Source organism: Salvelinus sp. IW2-2015, linkage group LG13 (assembly GCF_002910315.2).
Source record: "Salvelinus sp. IW2-2015 linkage group LG13, ASM291031v2, whole genome shotgun sequence".
Taxonomy (NCBI): Eukaryota; Metazoa; Chordata; class Actinopteri; order Salmoniformes; family Salmonidae; genus Salvelinus; species Salvelinus sp. IW2-2015.
The window spans coordinates 4763201-4777466 of NC_036853.1; the positions used below are offsets into that span (position 1 = coordinate 4763201).

At 46.2% G+C, this 14266-nt stretch overlaps 1 protein-coding gene across 1 annotated transcript in view; it reads left to right on the forward strand.

The window, feature by feature from the left end:
* The first annotated feature begins 6502 nt into the window (after window positions 1-6502).
* LOC111971793 (voltage-dependent calcium channel subunit alpha-2/delta-4) overlaps window positions 6503-14266 on the forward strand; it is a 124400-nt gene continuing 116636 nt past the window's right edge. Inside the window, 2 exon segments of the mRNA XM_070446340.1 lie at window positions 6503-6517; window positions 7413-7551. Coding sequence (XP_070302441.1) covers window positions 6503-6517; window positions 7413-7551 — 154 coding nt within the window.

The following is a 14266-nucleotide window of genomic DNA, read 5'->3' on the forward strand; positions in this document are numbered from 1 at the left end:
ATGAAACAAACACTTTTTTTCCATCCTGTCATATTATAGTAAGTTGTCGGCCACTGAGTTGAGGTGAAAGTAGTGGAAACAACGTTTTAATGTAATGCTACAGCTGAACTATATTTTACATTAAATATACACTACAGTATATATTCAGGTAGTACACAGAAATTCCAATTATTTTCAATACTGGAAAATGTGGAATTAGGTTCACTTTCTGAATTCCCTGGAACTTAAATGGAATTACCTCAACATTGGTCAGTAGACTTGAGACACAACCACACCTAGGATTTGAACTCACAACCTTTTGGACTCCAGCAACCTGAATTTCCTGCTTCACCACCAGGTCTGTGACCATGATAGAGGTCGGTGACAGATTTATTTGCAAGAATACATTTCTGCACTTTTCTAAAAGTTGCCCGGAATCAAGTCAATAATTGTGCAGTTATCTGTCAAAACTGACAAAAAATCAGCTGTGCTCAGGGACACTTGACGTTAAGCCTAAATTCAATCAGATCAAGCATAAACAAGTGATTGCCGACACCCGCATAGCTGATGCAGATCCAACAGAATTTTGCCCTAAGTGTGCATAAATTCTCTCAGGATTTGAACTTGCAACCTTTTAGTCTGGAGTGCACTAATGTCTCAGCAGTGCCACAAGATGGTTATTTGTTACCAAAAACATACAGTAACACACTCTCACATATAAGAGTACAGTTACAGTACAGTGTTGTTCCCTGGTGTACAAAAAGGTCAAAGGTGCACATAAGGCGCCTTCAGAGGTACACATAGGAACTCACATGGTACTGGTCGGTAACTTTTAGGATACATGTGCGGATAGTCTAGTACAGTGGTTCCCAAACTTTTTCTAGTCCTGTACCCCTTCAAACATTCAACCTCCAGCTGCGTAACCCCTCTAGCACCAGGATCAGCGCACTCTCAAATGTTGTTTTTTGACATCATTGTAAGCCTGCCACACACACACTATACGATACATTTATTAAACATAAGAATGTGAATAACTCACCACAGGTTAATGAGAAGGATGTGCTTGAAAGGATGCACATAACTCTGCAATGTCGGGTTGTATTGGAGAGAGTCTCAGTCGTAAATTAATTTCCACACACAGTCTGTGCTTGTTCAGATAACGGTAGGTGGACTGGAGGCAGGGCATGAAAGGGATAACAAATCCAGTTGTTTGTGCGTAATTGCGCACCTAACTCACTCAGGTGCTTCGCTATATTGTAAGCTTGAGTTCATTTGCACACAAAAAATCATACAATGATGGAAAGACTTGTGTGTTGTCCTTGTAGACAGAGAAGAGCTCCAACTTCTTAATCATAGCCTCAATTTTGTCCCGCACATTGAATATAGTTGCGGAGAGTCCCTGTAATCCTAGATTCAGATCATTCAGGCGAGAAAAAACATCACTCAGATAGGCCAGTCGTGTGAGAAACTCGTCATCATGCAAGCGGTCAGACAAATTATGGTCAGTAAAGAAAACTTTAAGCTCGTCTCTCAATTTAAGAAAATGTGTAAATTCTTTGCCCCTTGATAACCAGCTCACTTCGGTATATTGTAAAAGCGTTACATGGTCGCTGCCCATATCATTGCATAGTGCAGAAAATACATAAGAGTTCAAAGTCCTTGCTTTAAAAAAGTTAACAATTTTCACTGTAGTGCCCAAAACATATTTCAAGCTGTCAGGCATTCCCTTGGCAGCAAGAGCCTCTCGGTGGATGCTGCAGTGTACCCAAGTGGCGTCGGGAGCAACTGCTTTCACGCGCGTTACCACTCCACTATGTCTCCCTGTCATGGCTTTTGCGCCATCAGTACAGATACCAACACATCTTGACCACCAAAGTCCATTTGATGTCACAAAGCTGTCCAGTACTTTAAAAATATCTTCGCATGTTGTCCTGGTTTCCAGTAGTTTGCAGAATAGGATGTCTTCCTTAATTGACCCCCAATAATTGTAATGGACATATTCCAGGAACTGTGCCGGGCCTGCCACGTCTGCTGACTCATCCAGCTGTAACGCATAGAATTCACTGGCTTGTATGCGAAGCAGTAATTGTTTCAAACATCTCCAGCCATGTCCCTGGTGAAACAGTGTTGTTTGATGAAGACATTGTCTGTATAGTTTTTTCGGCCTTTTCCCCCAGCATTGTCCTAGCCATATCCGCGGCAGCAGGAAGAATTAAGTCCTCCACAATAGCATGGGGCTTGCCTGTCCTAGCCACTCGGTAGCTCACCATATAAGACACTTCTAGCCACTTCTTATTAATGGTATCTGTTACTTTTATACACGTCTTACTACTAAAGTATTCTTAATTCTCTCTCAAAAAAATCCCGTGGCTTATTTTTCAAATTGGCATGTTTTGTTTCTAAATGTCTGCACAAAGTGAAGGTTTCATCAAATTGTGAGATAGGACTTTTTCACATATAACATACTGTGGCTGAGGAAAGGCCCTACTCCCAATATACGTGAACCCCAAATCAATGTAGTTCTCATCATATTTACGCCTCTTCGATGGTCCAACGTCCATGTCTGTTGTTCGGTGCTTTCCCGGGTAAGGGGGCAGTAGCTCTTCGGCTGCATCAGATTCACAACTGTCAGTGTCCATGCTAGCTGGGCTAGCAACAAATGTAGAATTACTGATGCTAGCATTGGATCTGCTCGTGGAAGCAGAACAACTTGTGTCAGACAGGTGTAGGCGTAGTACTGCTGGTATGTGTCTCTATCGACGCAGGCCTTACTTTTTTTTAACCATTTATCAATTTTCAAGCAAACGGAATGAGCAGCAGCTACGTTAGGCTACATACGGACCATTAGTGGAATTCACGCGAGAGAGTAACGGTTAATGTGATTGGATGTTAATTATTTGACTAGGCCATTTGTGTTGTTTTTTCAATGAACACTAGATGGTTTAATTTTATTTTTGGCAGTTAAACAAGGCTACTCAGTGAGAAAAAAACTCACCCAAATGTATAGCCCTGTTGGAAAATATAAATTAACTGTTTGAAAATGTGAAGAAAAAAAATAAAATATATACATATATTTTAATTTTTTATCTGTACCCAGTTTGGGAATACCTGCTCTAGTGGAAAGCCTTCCCAGAAGAGTGGAGGCTGTTTTGGCAGCAAAGGGGGACCATCTTAATATTAATGCCTATGATTTTTGGAATGAGATGTTACACGAGCAGGTGTCCACATACTTTTGGTCATGTAGACAGGTCCAATATCTTGCTGATGTACACGAAACAACTTAAGACTTCTTTGGCAACCAAAAGTCTCCTTCTTGCCGTCTTACTTCTTGCTCAGTGATGATGATGATGGTATATTATTAGACATTCATAGGACAGCTTTTACATTGTTGGCCTCTGCTCCTCGTAGTAGTCCTTGTGGTTTCTGACAGTGACAACACAATGGCAGCTTCCTGTGTAATCCTAGCCCAGATTGAAACGACCCCATGGCGATTGCTTGTTGATCTGTCTTGGCAAAGGTCAGTTAGAGTTGTGAATTTATGGAACAACAGTTTGAAGGTGACTGGCACAGGGAGATATGCTGCTGTCGGAGGCCCAAGTTGTTCAGCTGCCCATCGTATAACACCTAACAACCTGATTTAAGGAGCTTGTCAATTCAAACCAGAGTCCAAAACAGTCTTCCTCTCGTGTATCCATTATGTGAAGAAAACTAAGAAAACTAGTGTTCTTTGGGTTAGTAGTGTGCTTACACTCTTAGAGAAACACAGAAATAGGACAGCCTCAGGGTTGTTCTTTCTCAGTCCCATTGGTTTGGTGTTTTCCAGTGGCAGTAGTATATGATACTTATCTCTGCCGGGTCGTGCACTTATCCTACAACACCTCTTTGATGGTGATCATTTGTTTCTGGTGTATTTGGACATTGGCCTTGACCTATGCCTAGACTTCTCTTCCTGGTTCCTGGGTTTTTAGTGTTGGGTTTCTGTGTTTGGCTCCTGTAATGGCGGTGTGATGTCACAATGGACGCTGGGATGGTGGAGGAGTACCAGCTGTTTAGAGGGTTAGACTGTGTCCCAAACGGCACCCTATTCCTCCACAGGGCACTGTTCAAAAGTAGTGTCCTATATAGGGAATAGGGTGCCATTTGGGGGACACCCTTTTTAGAGGTTTAGAGGACGGTCAGAGGGACGTTTCTCAGCTCCCTGCTCCCTCCACATCCAGCTAGCACTGACAGACTCTTTCATAGGCCCGCCAGACTGAGGTCTGGATTCAGGTTGGGGTCCTCCAGTCCTTCGGGCTGCACTGAAAGTGGTCTAATTGTACACATCATCAGACATCAGAGATCAGAGAGAGAATTGTGTTTCGGGGAAGGGGGCACAATATGCATATTTGACAACCCTCAAATACTAGTACGATTAATATTTTCAACATATCAATGATAGCGTCATATGATGATCCAGTACTGATACGAGACAATCCAGGACTGTCAACGTCATATAACAATCCAGGACTGTCACCATCATATGACAATCCAGGACAGTCACCGTCATATGACAATCCAGGACAGTCACCGTCATATAACAATCCAGGACTGTCACCATCATATGACAATCCAGGACAGTCACCGTCATATGACAATCCAGGACAGTCACCATCATATGACAATCCAGGACAGTCACCGTCATATGACAATCCATGACAGTCAGTCCTGAATCTCTATATCAGGGATCATCAACTAGATTCAGCCTTGTGTTGTTGTTTTTTTGAGCGGATGGTCAGGGGGTTGAAATATAATTACAAATAATTTGTACACTGCAAATTGAATCCCAAACATCTATAATATAAAAAAAAACACAATCATTTCAAACCTTGCTTACATTTGTATACGATCACATATCTCTCTATTATGTGTGGAAATACTTTGGAACAGATTTCCAGAATTAAAATCACTTGGAACTGATTTGCTGGTGTTTTTACAGTCTTTAATGTGAAACAGTAAAAATTAAAAATTACATATTTCTTGGGCTCAGAAAACTTTGGGGGGGGGGGGGGCAAATAAAATCACCCGCTGGCCGCCAGTTGGGGAACCCTGCTCTATTTGGTTCAAATTAAACGTGGCCATTTCTGTATCCATGACAACCAGTGAATGTATTGCATTTATCCTCCCACACATTTCAAAGTCAGAGGCCTGTAAGGGATCTTGAGAACACTATCAGATCATATCTGTACTCCGCACACTTGTAGCAGAGATCAGCGTTTTCCCCGTGTCCCAGCGTACAGAGGTTAAGTTGAGGAGAACTGGCCAAAAACAAAGGATCTTGTTCTCCTAATCGCTGGAACAAGCTGTCGCTATACTGTAGGTCACTTCCTGTAATGATGGCAGAGGACAAATGTAACACACTTTCTCACTGATATGATGTCACATGGCCAGTCACTTTGTTGCTGCCACCCTGCGTCAATGACAAACACACTCATGCTGACTCACACTCACTCTCCCACAACACACACACACGCACACACGCACGCACACGCACCACACGCACACGCACACACACACACACACACACACACACCACACACACACACACACACACACACACACACACACACACACACACACACACACACACACACACACACGTTCACCCCAGGAGGCTGCTGAGGGGAGGACGGCTCATAATAATGGCCGGAACGGAGCGAGGGGAATGGCATCAAACACATGGAAGCCATGTGTTTGGTGTATTTGAGCCCATTCCATCTGTTCCGCTCCAGTCATTACCATGAACCTGTTCTCCCCAGTTAAGGTGCCACCAACCTCCTGTGACGTACACACACACGTACACAAACATACTCTCAGTGGTTCCTGACGTAGTTAAAGACTGAGGTCGTCATATGTTTACGTCATCAGGATGGTTTCCCACACTTTGCCCGCCACCATCTTCATTCAGATGTAAATGACACCGATCAGCCTTTCTAAGGTTCACAAACAAGGTTGTGACAGTTGGGTTGTAGTTGATGTGCCTCTGTTGTGAATGTTTGAGAGTAACTAATTAAGATTGTTGCAATAATATTATGGGATGGCTACACTACAGTGTAGATATACACTGAACAAAAATATAAATGCAACATGCAATAATTTCAAAGATTTTACTAAATGACAGTTCATATAAAGAAATCAGTCAATTGAAATAAATTCATTAGGCCCTAATCTATGGATTTCACATGACTGGGAATACAGATATGCATCTGTTGGTCACAGACACCTAGATAGGGGCGCGTGGATCAGAAAACCAGTCAGTATCTGGTGTGACCACGATTTGCCTCATGCAGCGCGACACATCTCCTTCGCAATTGTGTTTGTTGTCCGTAGCTTATGCCTGCCCATACCATAACCCCACAGCCACCATGGGGCACTCTGTTTACAATGTTGACATCAGAAAACCACTCGCCCACACAACGCCATGCCTGCCATCTGCCCGGTACAGTTGAAACCTGGATTAATCCATGAAGAGCACACTTCTCCAGCGATGTGGCTTTCGAAGGTGAGCATTTGCCCACTGAAGTCGGTTACGACGCCAAACTGCAGTCAGGTAAAGACCCTAGTGAGGACGACGGCCACGCAGATGAGCTTCCCTGAGAAGGTTTCTGACAGTTTGTGCAGAAAAACAGTTTCATCAGCTGTCCGGGTGGCTGGTCTCAGACGATCCTGCAGGTGAAGAAGCTGGATGTGGAGGTCCTGGGCTGGCGTGGTTACATGTAGTCTGCGGTTGTGAGGCCGGTTGGACGTACTGCTAAATTCTATAAAACAATGTTGGAGGCGGCTCATGGAAGAGAAAATAACATAAAATGATCTGGCAACAGCTCTGGTGGACATTCCTGCAGTCAGCATGCCAATTGAATGCTCCCTCAAAACTTGAGATGTCTGTACCATTATGACAAAATTGCACATTTTAGAGTGGCCTTTTATTGTCCTAAGCACAATGTACACCTGTGTAATGATCATGCTGTTTAATCAGCTTCTTGATATGCCACACCTGCCGTATGGATGGATTATTTTGGCAAAGGAGAACTGCTCACTGACAGGAATGTAAACAAATTTACATTTTATAGAAATAAAATAATTTTGTGCATATAGATTTCTGGGATCTTTTATATTTCATGTTACATTTATATTTTTGCTCAGTGTAACATGTGATCTTAGCCTTAATGTATGTGCAATCAGGCTTATTTTTTTATTTTGATCATAATACAGTAATCATTCAATCAGTACTATTGATCTTTTTCATAAAATACTCTTTCAAGAAAAAAAAATTTAAAAGTGAAATGTCTCTACCCCTAGCAAACAGACAGTAGGATATTGTTGTGTTAGTTAGTTAGGTAGGTATAATAGTAGCTGGGCCCTGTTCTTGGTGCTGATAAGATTTATGGGTGTTTTAGTGGCAGCAGGCCTGTTCCAGCTGCCTCGGGAGTCACGGGAATCAGGGCCAGACCAGAGCTCTCCTCAGCCCTGAACAATGTGGCTCTGAGAGCCAGGGAGAGAAGAAGAGCACCACCATGGGGGAGCAGAGCACTGGGGGTGAGCCTGGCTGGGTGGTGGTAGGGGGCTGGGGTGGTCTAAGGATCTGCAGACTACATCAGGTCCAGAGGTCCCGGGTTCCAGCTCACTGCACAATGGGGCTCATTGATGTGAGCCATGACGTGCCCTCCTCCTCGTACAGGTGCGGACCTTGACATTTGTGGAAATGTCTTTCAGAAATGCTTAATCTAAATGTATCTGAAGTAATCAAGGCCATAGCCTTTTTCAAGAAAATTAAATACCCTCCAAGGACATTAGATTTATTTCCATTTTGAACTGTCCAAATTGTTTAAGCCAATTAAGAATACATGGCCTACAGAGTTGTCCTCACAGCTCTTGTAAGTGAAAGGTGAGTGTCTATGGAGCTCTGTAACTGACCTCCTCACCACCTTTAGTTAACATCACCTGTCCATGGTTGTGCCTCCATCTCCGACCAACCGACATCCATGGAATAATTCATTCATCACCAGAAACGATCTGTCATTAACAGCTGTCCTCAGGACTGTCAATGGGCAAAAATATCATTCCTCTGACCTCCCTTTACGCACAGAGTAATAGCCCCTTTTCACTTCCACCTACTGCCTCAATGTAGCCTTGATATATTGTGGCCTTTTGTTTGAGTTGTTCCTTGTTAGGGGTAAATGCTGTATGAGAAAGTGTTGTCAAAGTCATTAGCACTGAGTTGCTTACAGTGTCTGTATAAAGCATGCATACTAGTATATTTCTAGTATAGCAGATTGGTCTAAATAATTAATGGTTTCTATCTAGACAACAGCGGAAGTGATATCTTTGCATTACCTTCAGATCAGGTTGTGCAGGTTGAACAGTGAAAACGGGCCTACACTCCACACAGTGTGTGTTCCTGTGAGGTGGAGGTGTCACAATGTATAACGTGTTATTGTTTGAACACCAGGCTGCCTTTCTCCCTCCACAGCTAGCCGGGCTGTAGTACAGGAATGGTGTTTACTGTCCCAAGCCAACTGGACCCAGTAACACTGCTGGTGCCCGGCCTCGCAAACTCTCGCCACACACACACACGTACGTCCCCCCCCCCCCCCCGGCCCCCGTATCTTCGGCCTCGCTCCCCATTGGCTGCTCGTGTCGTCACGGAGACAACAGCTGTGTTCAGGATGAAGAAGCTTCTTTTTGGGGTGCCAGCCAGTCTGCTGGCCTGCAACTGGAGTCAGGGTCCCTCATGGCCTTCAAAACACACACACACCAGACGGACAGACGGATACATAAAGAGCCAGCACACACACACATGGACGGACAGACGGATACATGAAGAGCCAGCACACACACACACACATGGACAGATAGATGGAATAAGACTGAAGAGCCAGCACACACACAACACGGACGGACGACGGATACATAAAGAGCCAGCACACACACACATCGACGGACGACGACGGATCATGAAGAGCCAGCACACACACACACGGACGCGGACAAGACGGATACATAAAGAGCAGCCACACAGCACAACGGACGGACAGAGCGATACATAAGAGCCAGCACCACACACACGGACGGACAGACGGATACATGAAAGAGCCAGCACACACACACACACACACACACACACACACACACACACACACACACACACACACACACACACACACACACACACACACACACACACACACACACACACACAACACACACACACCACACACACACACACACACACACAACACACACACACACAGCAGCGGGACAGGCCTCTACAGGCTGTTTGGAGATTCTCTCAATTGAGCCTTGACTTAATACAAGCAATAAGCTTGTAGATTTGCCTTTTACATTTCCCTTGAGTGGAATCTTTTTCCTGATAATGGAATGGGATTGAGGTAGAGAAGACGATGATGCATTTGAATTAACATACCATCATTAATCTGCATACAATGATGTTATACTTCCCCACTGTTGTCAGCCCTATTGACCAGGAACAAAAACAGTTTGTCTTATCGATAGCACACACTGGATATTCATCCTGCCTGAGATTGCTGATTAACTGACGTGTGTATACACAGTGAGAGTTTGTGTGTGTGTGTGTGTGTGTGTATGTGGTGGTGTGTGTGTGTGTGTGTGTGTGTGGTTGTGTGTGGACAGATGGAGGCTTTCCAACTGTGGCAGACCGTCCTCCTGTCAGGACCCTACTAATTGCACCTGCTGCTTACACACACACAACACACACACACACACATACACACACACACACACACTACGACACACACACCAACACACACACACACACACACACACACACACACACACACACCACACACACACACACACACACACAGACACACACACACAAACACACGCCCACGCACACGCACACGCACGCGCGCACAACACACACACCACCACACACTCAGCAGCCGACATGTAGATCTGAGCGGCTTCTTAAGAGCCGGCGCCGCTGCGACTGAACGCCACACTTGACCGCATGACTCACAAAGGCTCACCGACAGAGTGGCCTTGAGCCCCTGTAGCACACTCCTGTACTGTAGCACACTCCTGTTCTGTAGCACGCTCTGTTCTGTAGCACGCTCCTGTTCTGTAGCACACTCCTGTACTGTAGCACACTCCTGTTCTGTAGCACGCTCCTGTCTGTAGCACTGTTCTGTAGACACTCCTGTTTTGTAGCACGCTCCTGTTCTTAGCAATCTCCTGTACTGTAGCACACTCCTGTTCTGTGGCACGCTCCTGTTCTGTGCACACTCCTGTTCTTAGCACACTCCTGTACTGTAGCACGCTCCTGTTCTGTAGGCACGCTCCTGTTCTGTAGGCACGCTCCTTTCTGTAGCACACTCCTGTTCTGTAGCACGCTCCTGTTCTGTAGCCACTCCTGTTCTGTAGCACGCTCCTGTTCTGTAGCACGCTCCTGTTCTGTAGCACGCTCCTGTTCTGTAGCAATCTCTGTACTGTAGCACACTCCTGTACTTAGCACGCTCCTGTTCTGTAGCACGCTCCTGTTCTGTAGCACGCTCCTGTTCTGTTAGCACGCTCCTGTCTGTAGCACGCTCCTGTTCTGTAGCACGCTCCTGTACTGTAGCCCTCCTGTACTGTAGCACGCTCCTGTTTGTAGCACACTCTGTTCTGTAGCACGCTCCTGTTCTGTAGCAACGCTCCTGTTCTGTAGCAGCTCCTGTACTGTAGCACGCTCCTGTTTGTAGCACGCTCCTGTACTGTAGCACACTCCTGTATGGTGCACGCTCTGTTCTGTAGCACCTCCTGTTTACTCTGTTCTGTAGCACGCTCCTGTCCTGTAGCACGCTCCTGTTCTGTAGCACGCTCCTGTCCTGTAGCACTCCTGTTCGTAGCCCTGTCTGTAGCACTCTCTGTTCTGTAGCACGCTCCTGTTCTGTAGCACGCTCCTGTTCTATAGCACGCTCCTGTCTGTAGCACGCTCCTGTTACTGTAGCATGCTCCTGTCTTAGCACGCTCTGTTCTGTAGCACCTGTTCTGTACGCACGCTCCTGTTCTGTAGCACACTCCTGTTACTTGTAGCACACTCCTGTTCTGTAGCACGCTCCTGTACTGTAGCACGCTCCTGTTCTGTAGCACGCTCTGTTCTGTAGCACACTCCTGTATGTAGCACACTCCTGTTCTATAGCACACTCCTGTTCTGTAGCACGCTCCTTGTACTGTAGCACCTCCTGTTCTGTAGCACGCTCCTGTTCTATAGCACACTCCTGTTCTGTAGCACGCTCCTTACTGTAGCACGCTCCTGTACTGTAGCACACTCCTGTTCTATAGCACACTCCTGTTCTGTAGCACGCTCCTGTACTGTATAGAGCACTCCGTTTCTGTAGCACGCTCCTGTTCTGTAGCACGCTCCTGTACTGTAGCACGCTCCTGTTCTGTAGCACGCTCCTGTACTGTAGCACACTCCTGTTCTGTAGCACGCTCCTGTACTGTAGCCGCTCCTGTGAGTTTTAATAGTTACTGGGGACGGTCAACTGACAGATGGACAGGCAAACAATTGGAAAGACACCTCGTTTCTCTCTGTCTGTCTCATTATGTCTCTGTGTCCCTCTATCTAATGTGTTTCTCTCTGTCTTTCTCATTCTGTCTCTGTGTCCCTCTATCTAATGTGTTTCTCTCTGTCTGTCTCATTCTGTCTCCGTGTCCCTCTATCTAATGTGTTTCTCTCTGTCTGTCTCATTCTGTCTCTTTGTCCCTCTATCTAATGTGTCTCTCTCTGTCTGTCTCATTCTGTCTCTGTGTCCCTCTATCTAATGTGTGCCTACTGACTCACAGACCTCTGTAGCCGAACACGAGGGGCTGTGTGTTGATTGACGGGCTGGGCAGGTGTGGCCAGTTTCCAGAAGCCCCCGCACAGCCCACCTGTTCTTTCAGCGCTCCCCTCGGCCCTTGACCCCATGACCAGCTTCTCTATCCCCCTGGGTACTGCAAAGACTCTGTCGTCCCAGACAACCACTGCGACCCAGGGAGCCACGGCACAGCACGGCTGCTATTCATAAATAAGCCCTCATCCAAACACAGCTTGACTCTAGCCTATAGCCAGCCTACCTGAATTTGGGCTGATTTGTCTACAACCTTCCCTCTTTAACCTTTCCCCTCTATTCCCCAGGTCCAGGCCACATACAAGTGCTGTGAGTGCTGTGAGTCAGAGACACTGCTACATCGCCACTAGTCATTCAGTAGCTTACTTACAGTAACGGCAGTCATCTAGAAACATGTTTTTCCCAGCATCTCAGTCCCATCATAAGAAATCTGGGAATCACGTCATGATGATACAGTATCTATAAGCCAGGAATCAGGATTACTGTGGAGGTGTCAGTCCCAGGACACTGCTCTACAATTCCCAGCTAATATTGACTCTGAGTCTGTTAACAGCTATATCATAGAGTTTGTCATGTTGTGGTTTAGTAGTCTGTGAATGAGAGTGAGGGAGTGAGTGAGTGAGTGAGTGAGTGAGTGAGTGAGTGAGTGAGTGAGTGAGTGAGTGAGTAAGAAAGAGTAAGAAAGAGAGGAGGTGTGAAGAAAGCGTTCCCATCTGGAGCTAGGCTGGACTGTTTGGTTGTTCATGGTGGCCTAATTACCATCTTCTTCCAGAGAGGAAAGAATGTCTCTCCCTGTGGAGCAGGCCATTCGCCTCTCCTCTCCCCTCCTCTCCTCTCTCCTCTCTCCTCTCTCCTCTCTCCTCTCTCCTCTCTCCTCACCCCGCCCCCCCCTCCCCCCCCCCCTTCCCCGCTCCCCTCCCCACCCCGCTCGCACCGCTCTCCCCCCGCCTCCCTCCTCCCCCCTCTCTCCTCTCTCCTCTCTCCTCTCTCCTCTCTCCTCTCTCCTCTCTCCTCTCTCCTCTCTCCTCTCCCCTCCTCTCTCCTCCTCTCTCCTCTCTCCTCTCATCTCTCCTCCACTCCTCACCATCCGTGGATAATGGGGGGGAGTAATCACTGCTTCAACAAGCTATGACTCTACTCTCAAAGTATGACAACATGTCATCGTGATGGCTACTGTAGATAAAACAGCAAGTAGAAATGCAGTACATGACCAAAAGTATGTGGACATATGCTCGTCAAACATCTCATTCCAAAATCAGGGGCAATAATATGGAGTTGGTCCCCCCTTTGCTGCTATAACAGCCTACACTCTTCTTTACACTAGATGTTGGAACATAAACTACATGGCTAAATTAGTGGATTCGGCTATTTCAGCCACACCCGTTGCTGACAGGTGTATACAATTGAACACACAGCCATGCAATCTTCATAGACAAACATTGACAGTATAGTGGCCTGTACTGAAGAGCTCAGTGACTTTCAACGTGGCACCGTCATAGGATTCCACCTTTCCAACAAGTCAGTTTGTCAAATGTCTGCCCTGCTAGAGCTGCCCCGGTCAACTGTAGGTGCTGTTATTGTGAAGTGGAAACATCTAAGAGCAACAACGGCTCAGTCGAGAAGTGGTAGGTAACACAAGCTCACAGAATGGTACCGCCGAAGCGCGTAAAAAAACGTCAGTCCTCGGTTGCAACACTCATTACTGAGTTCCAAACTGCCTCTGGAAGCAACTTCAGCACAATAACTTCTCATCTGGAGCTAGATGAAATGGGTTTCCATGACTGAGCAGCCGCACAAAAGCCTAAGATCACCATGCGCAATACCAAGCGTCAGTTGGTGTGGTGTAAAGCTCGCCGCCATTGGACTCTGGAGCAGTGGAAACGCGTTCTCTGGTGTGATGAATCACGCTTCACCGTCTGGCAGTCCGACTGACAAATCTGGGTTTGGCGGATGCCAGGAGAGCGATATCAGCCCGAATTCATAGTGCCAACTGTACAATTTGGTGGAGGAGGAATAATGGTCTGGGGCTGTTTTTCAAGGTTCGGGCCCCTTGGTTATAGTGAAGGGAAATCTTAACTCTACAGCATACAATGACATTCTATACGATTCAGTGTTTCCAACTTTGTGGAAACAGCTTGGGGAAGGCCCTTTTCAGTTTCAGCATGACAATGCCCACGTGCTCAAAGCGAGGTCCATACAGAAATGTTTTGTCGAGAATGGTGTGGAAGAACTTGACTGGCCTGCACAGAGCCCTAACCTCAACCCCATCGAACACCTTTGGGATGAATTGGAATGCTGACTGCGAGCCAGGCCTAATCGCCCAACATTCGTGCCTGACCTCACTAATGCTCTTGGCTGAATGGAAGCAAGTCCCCGCAGCAATGTCCCAACATCTA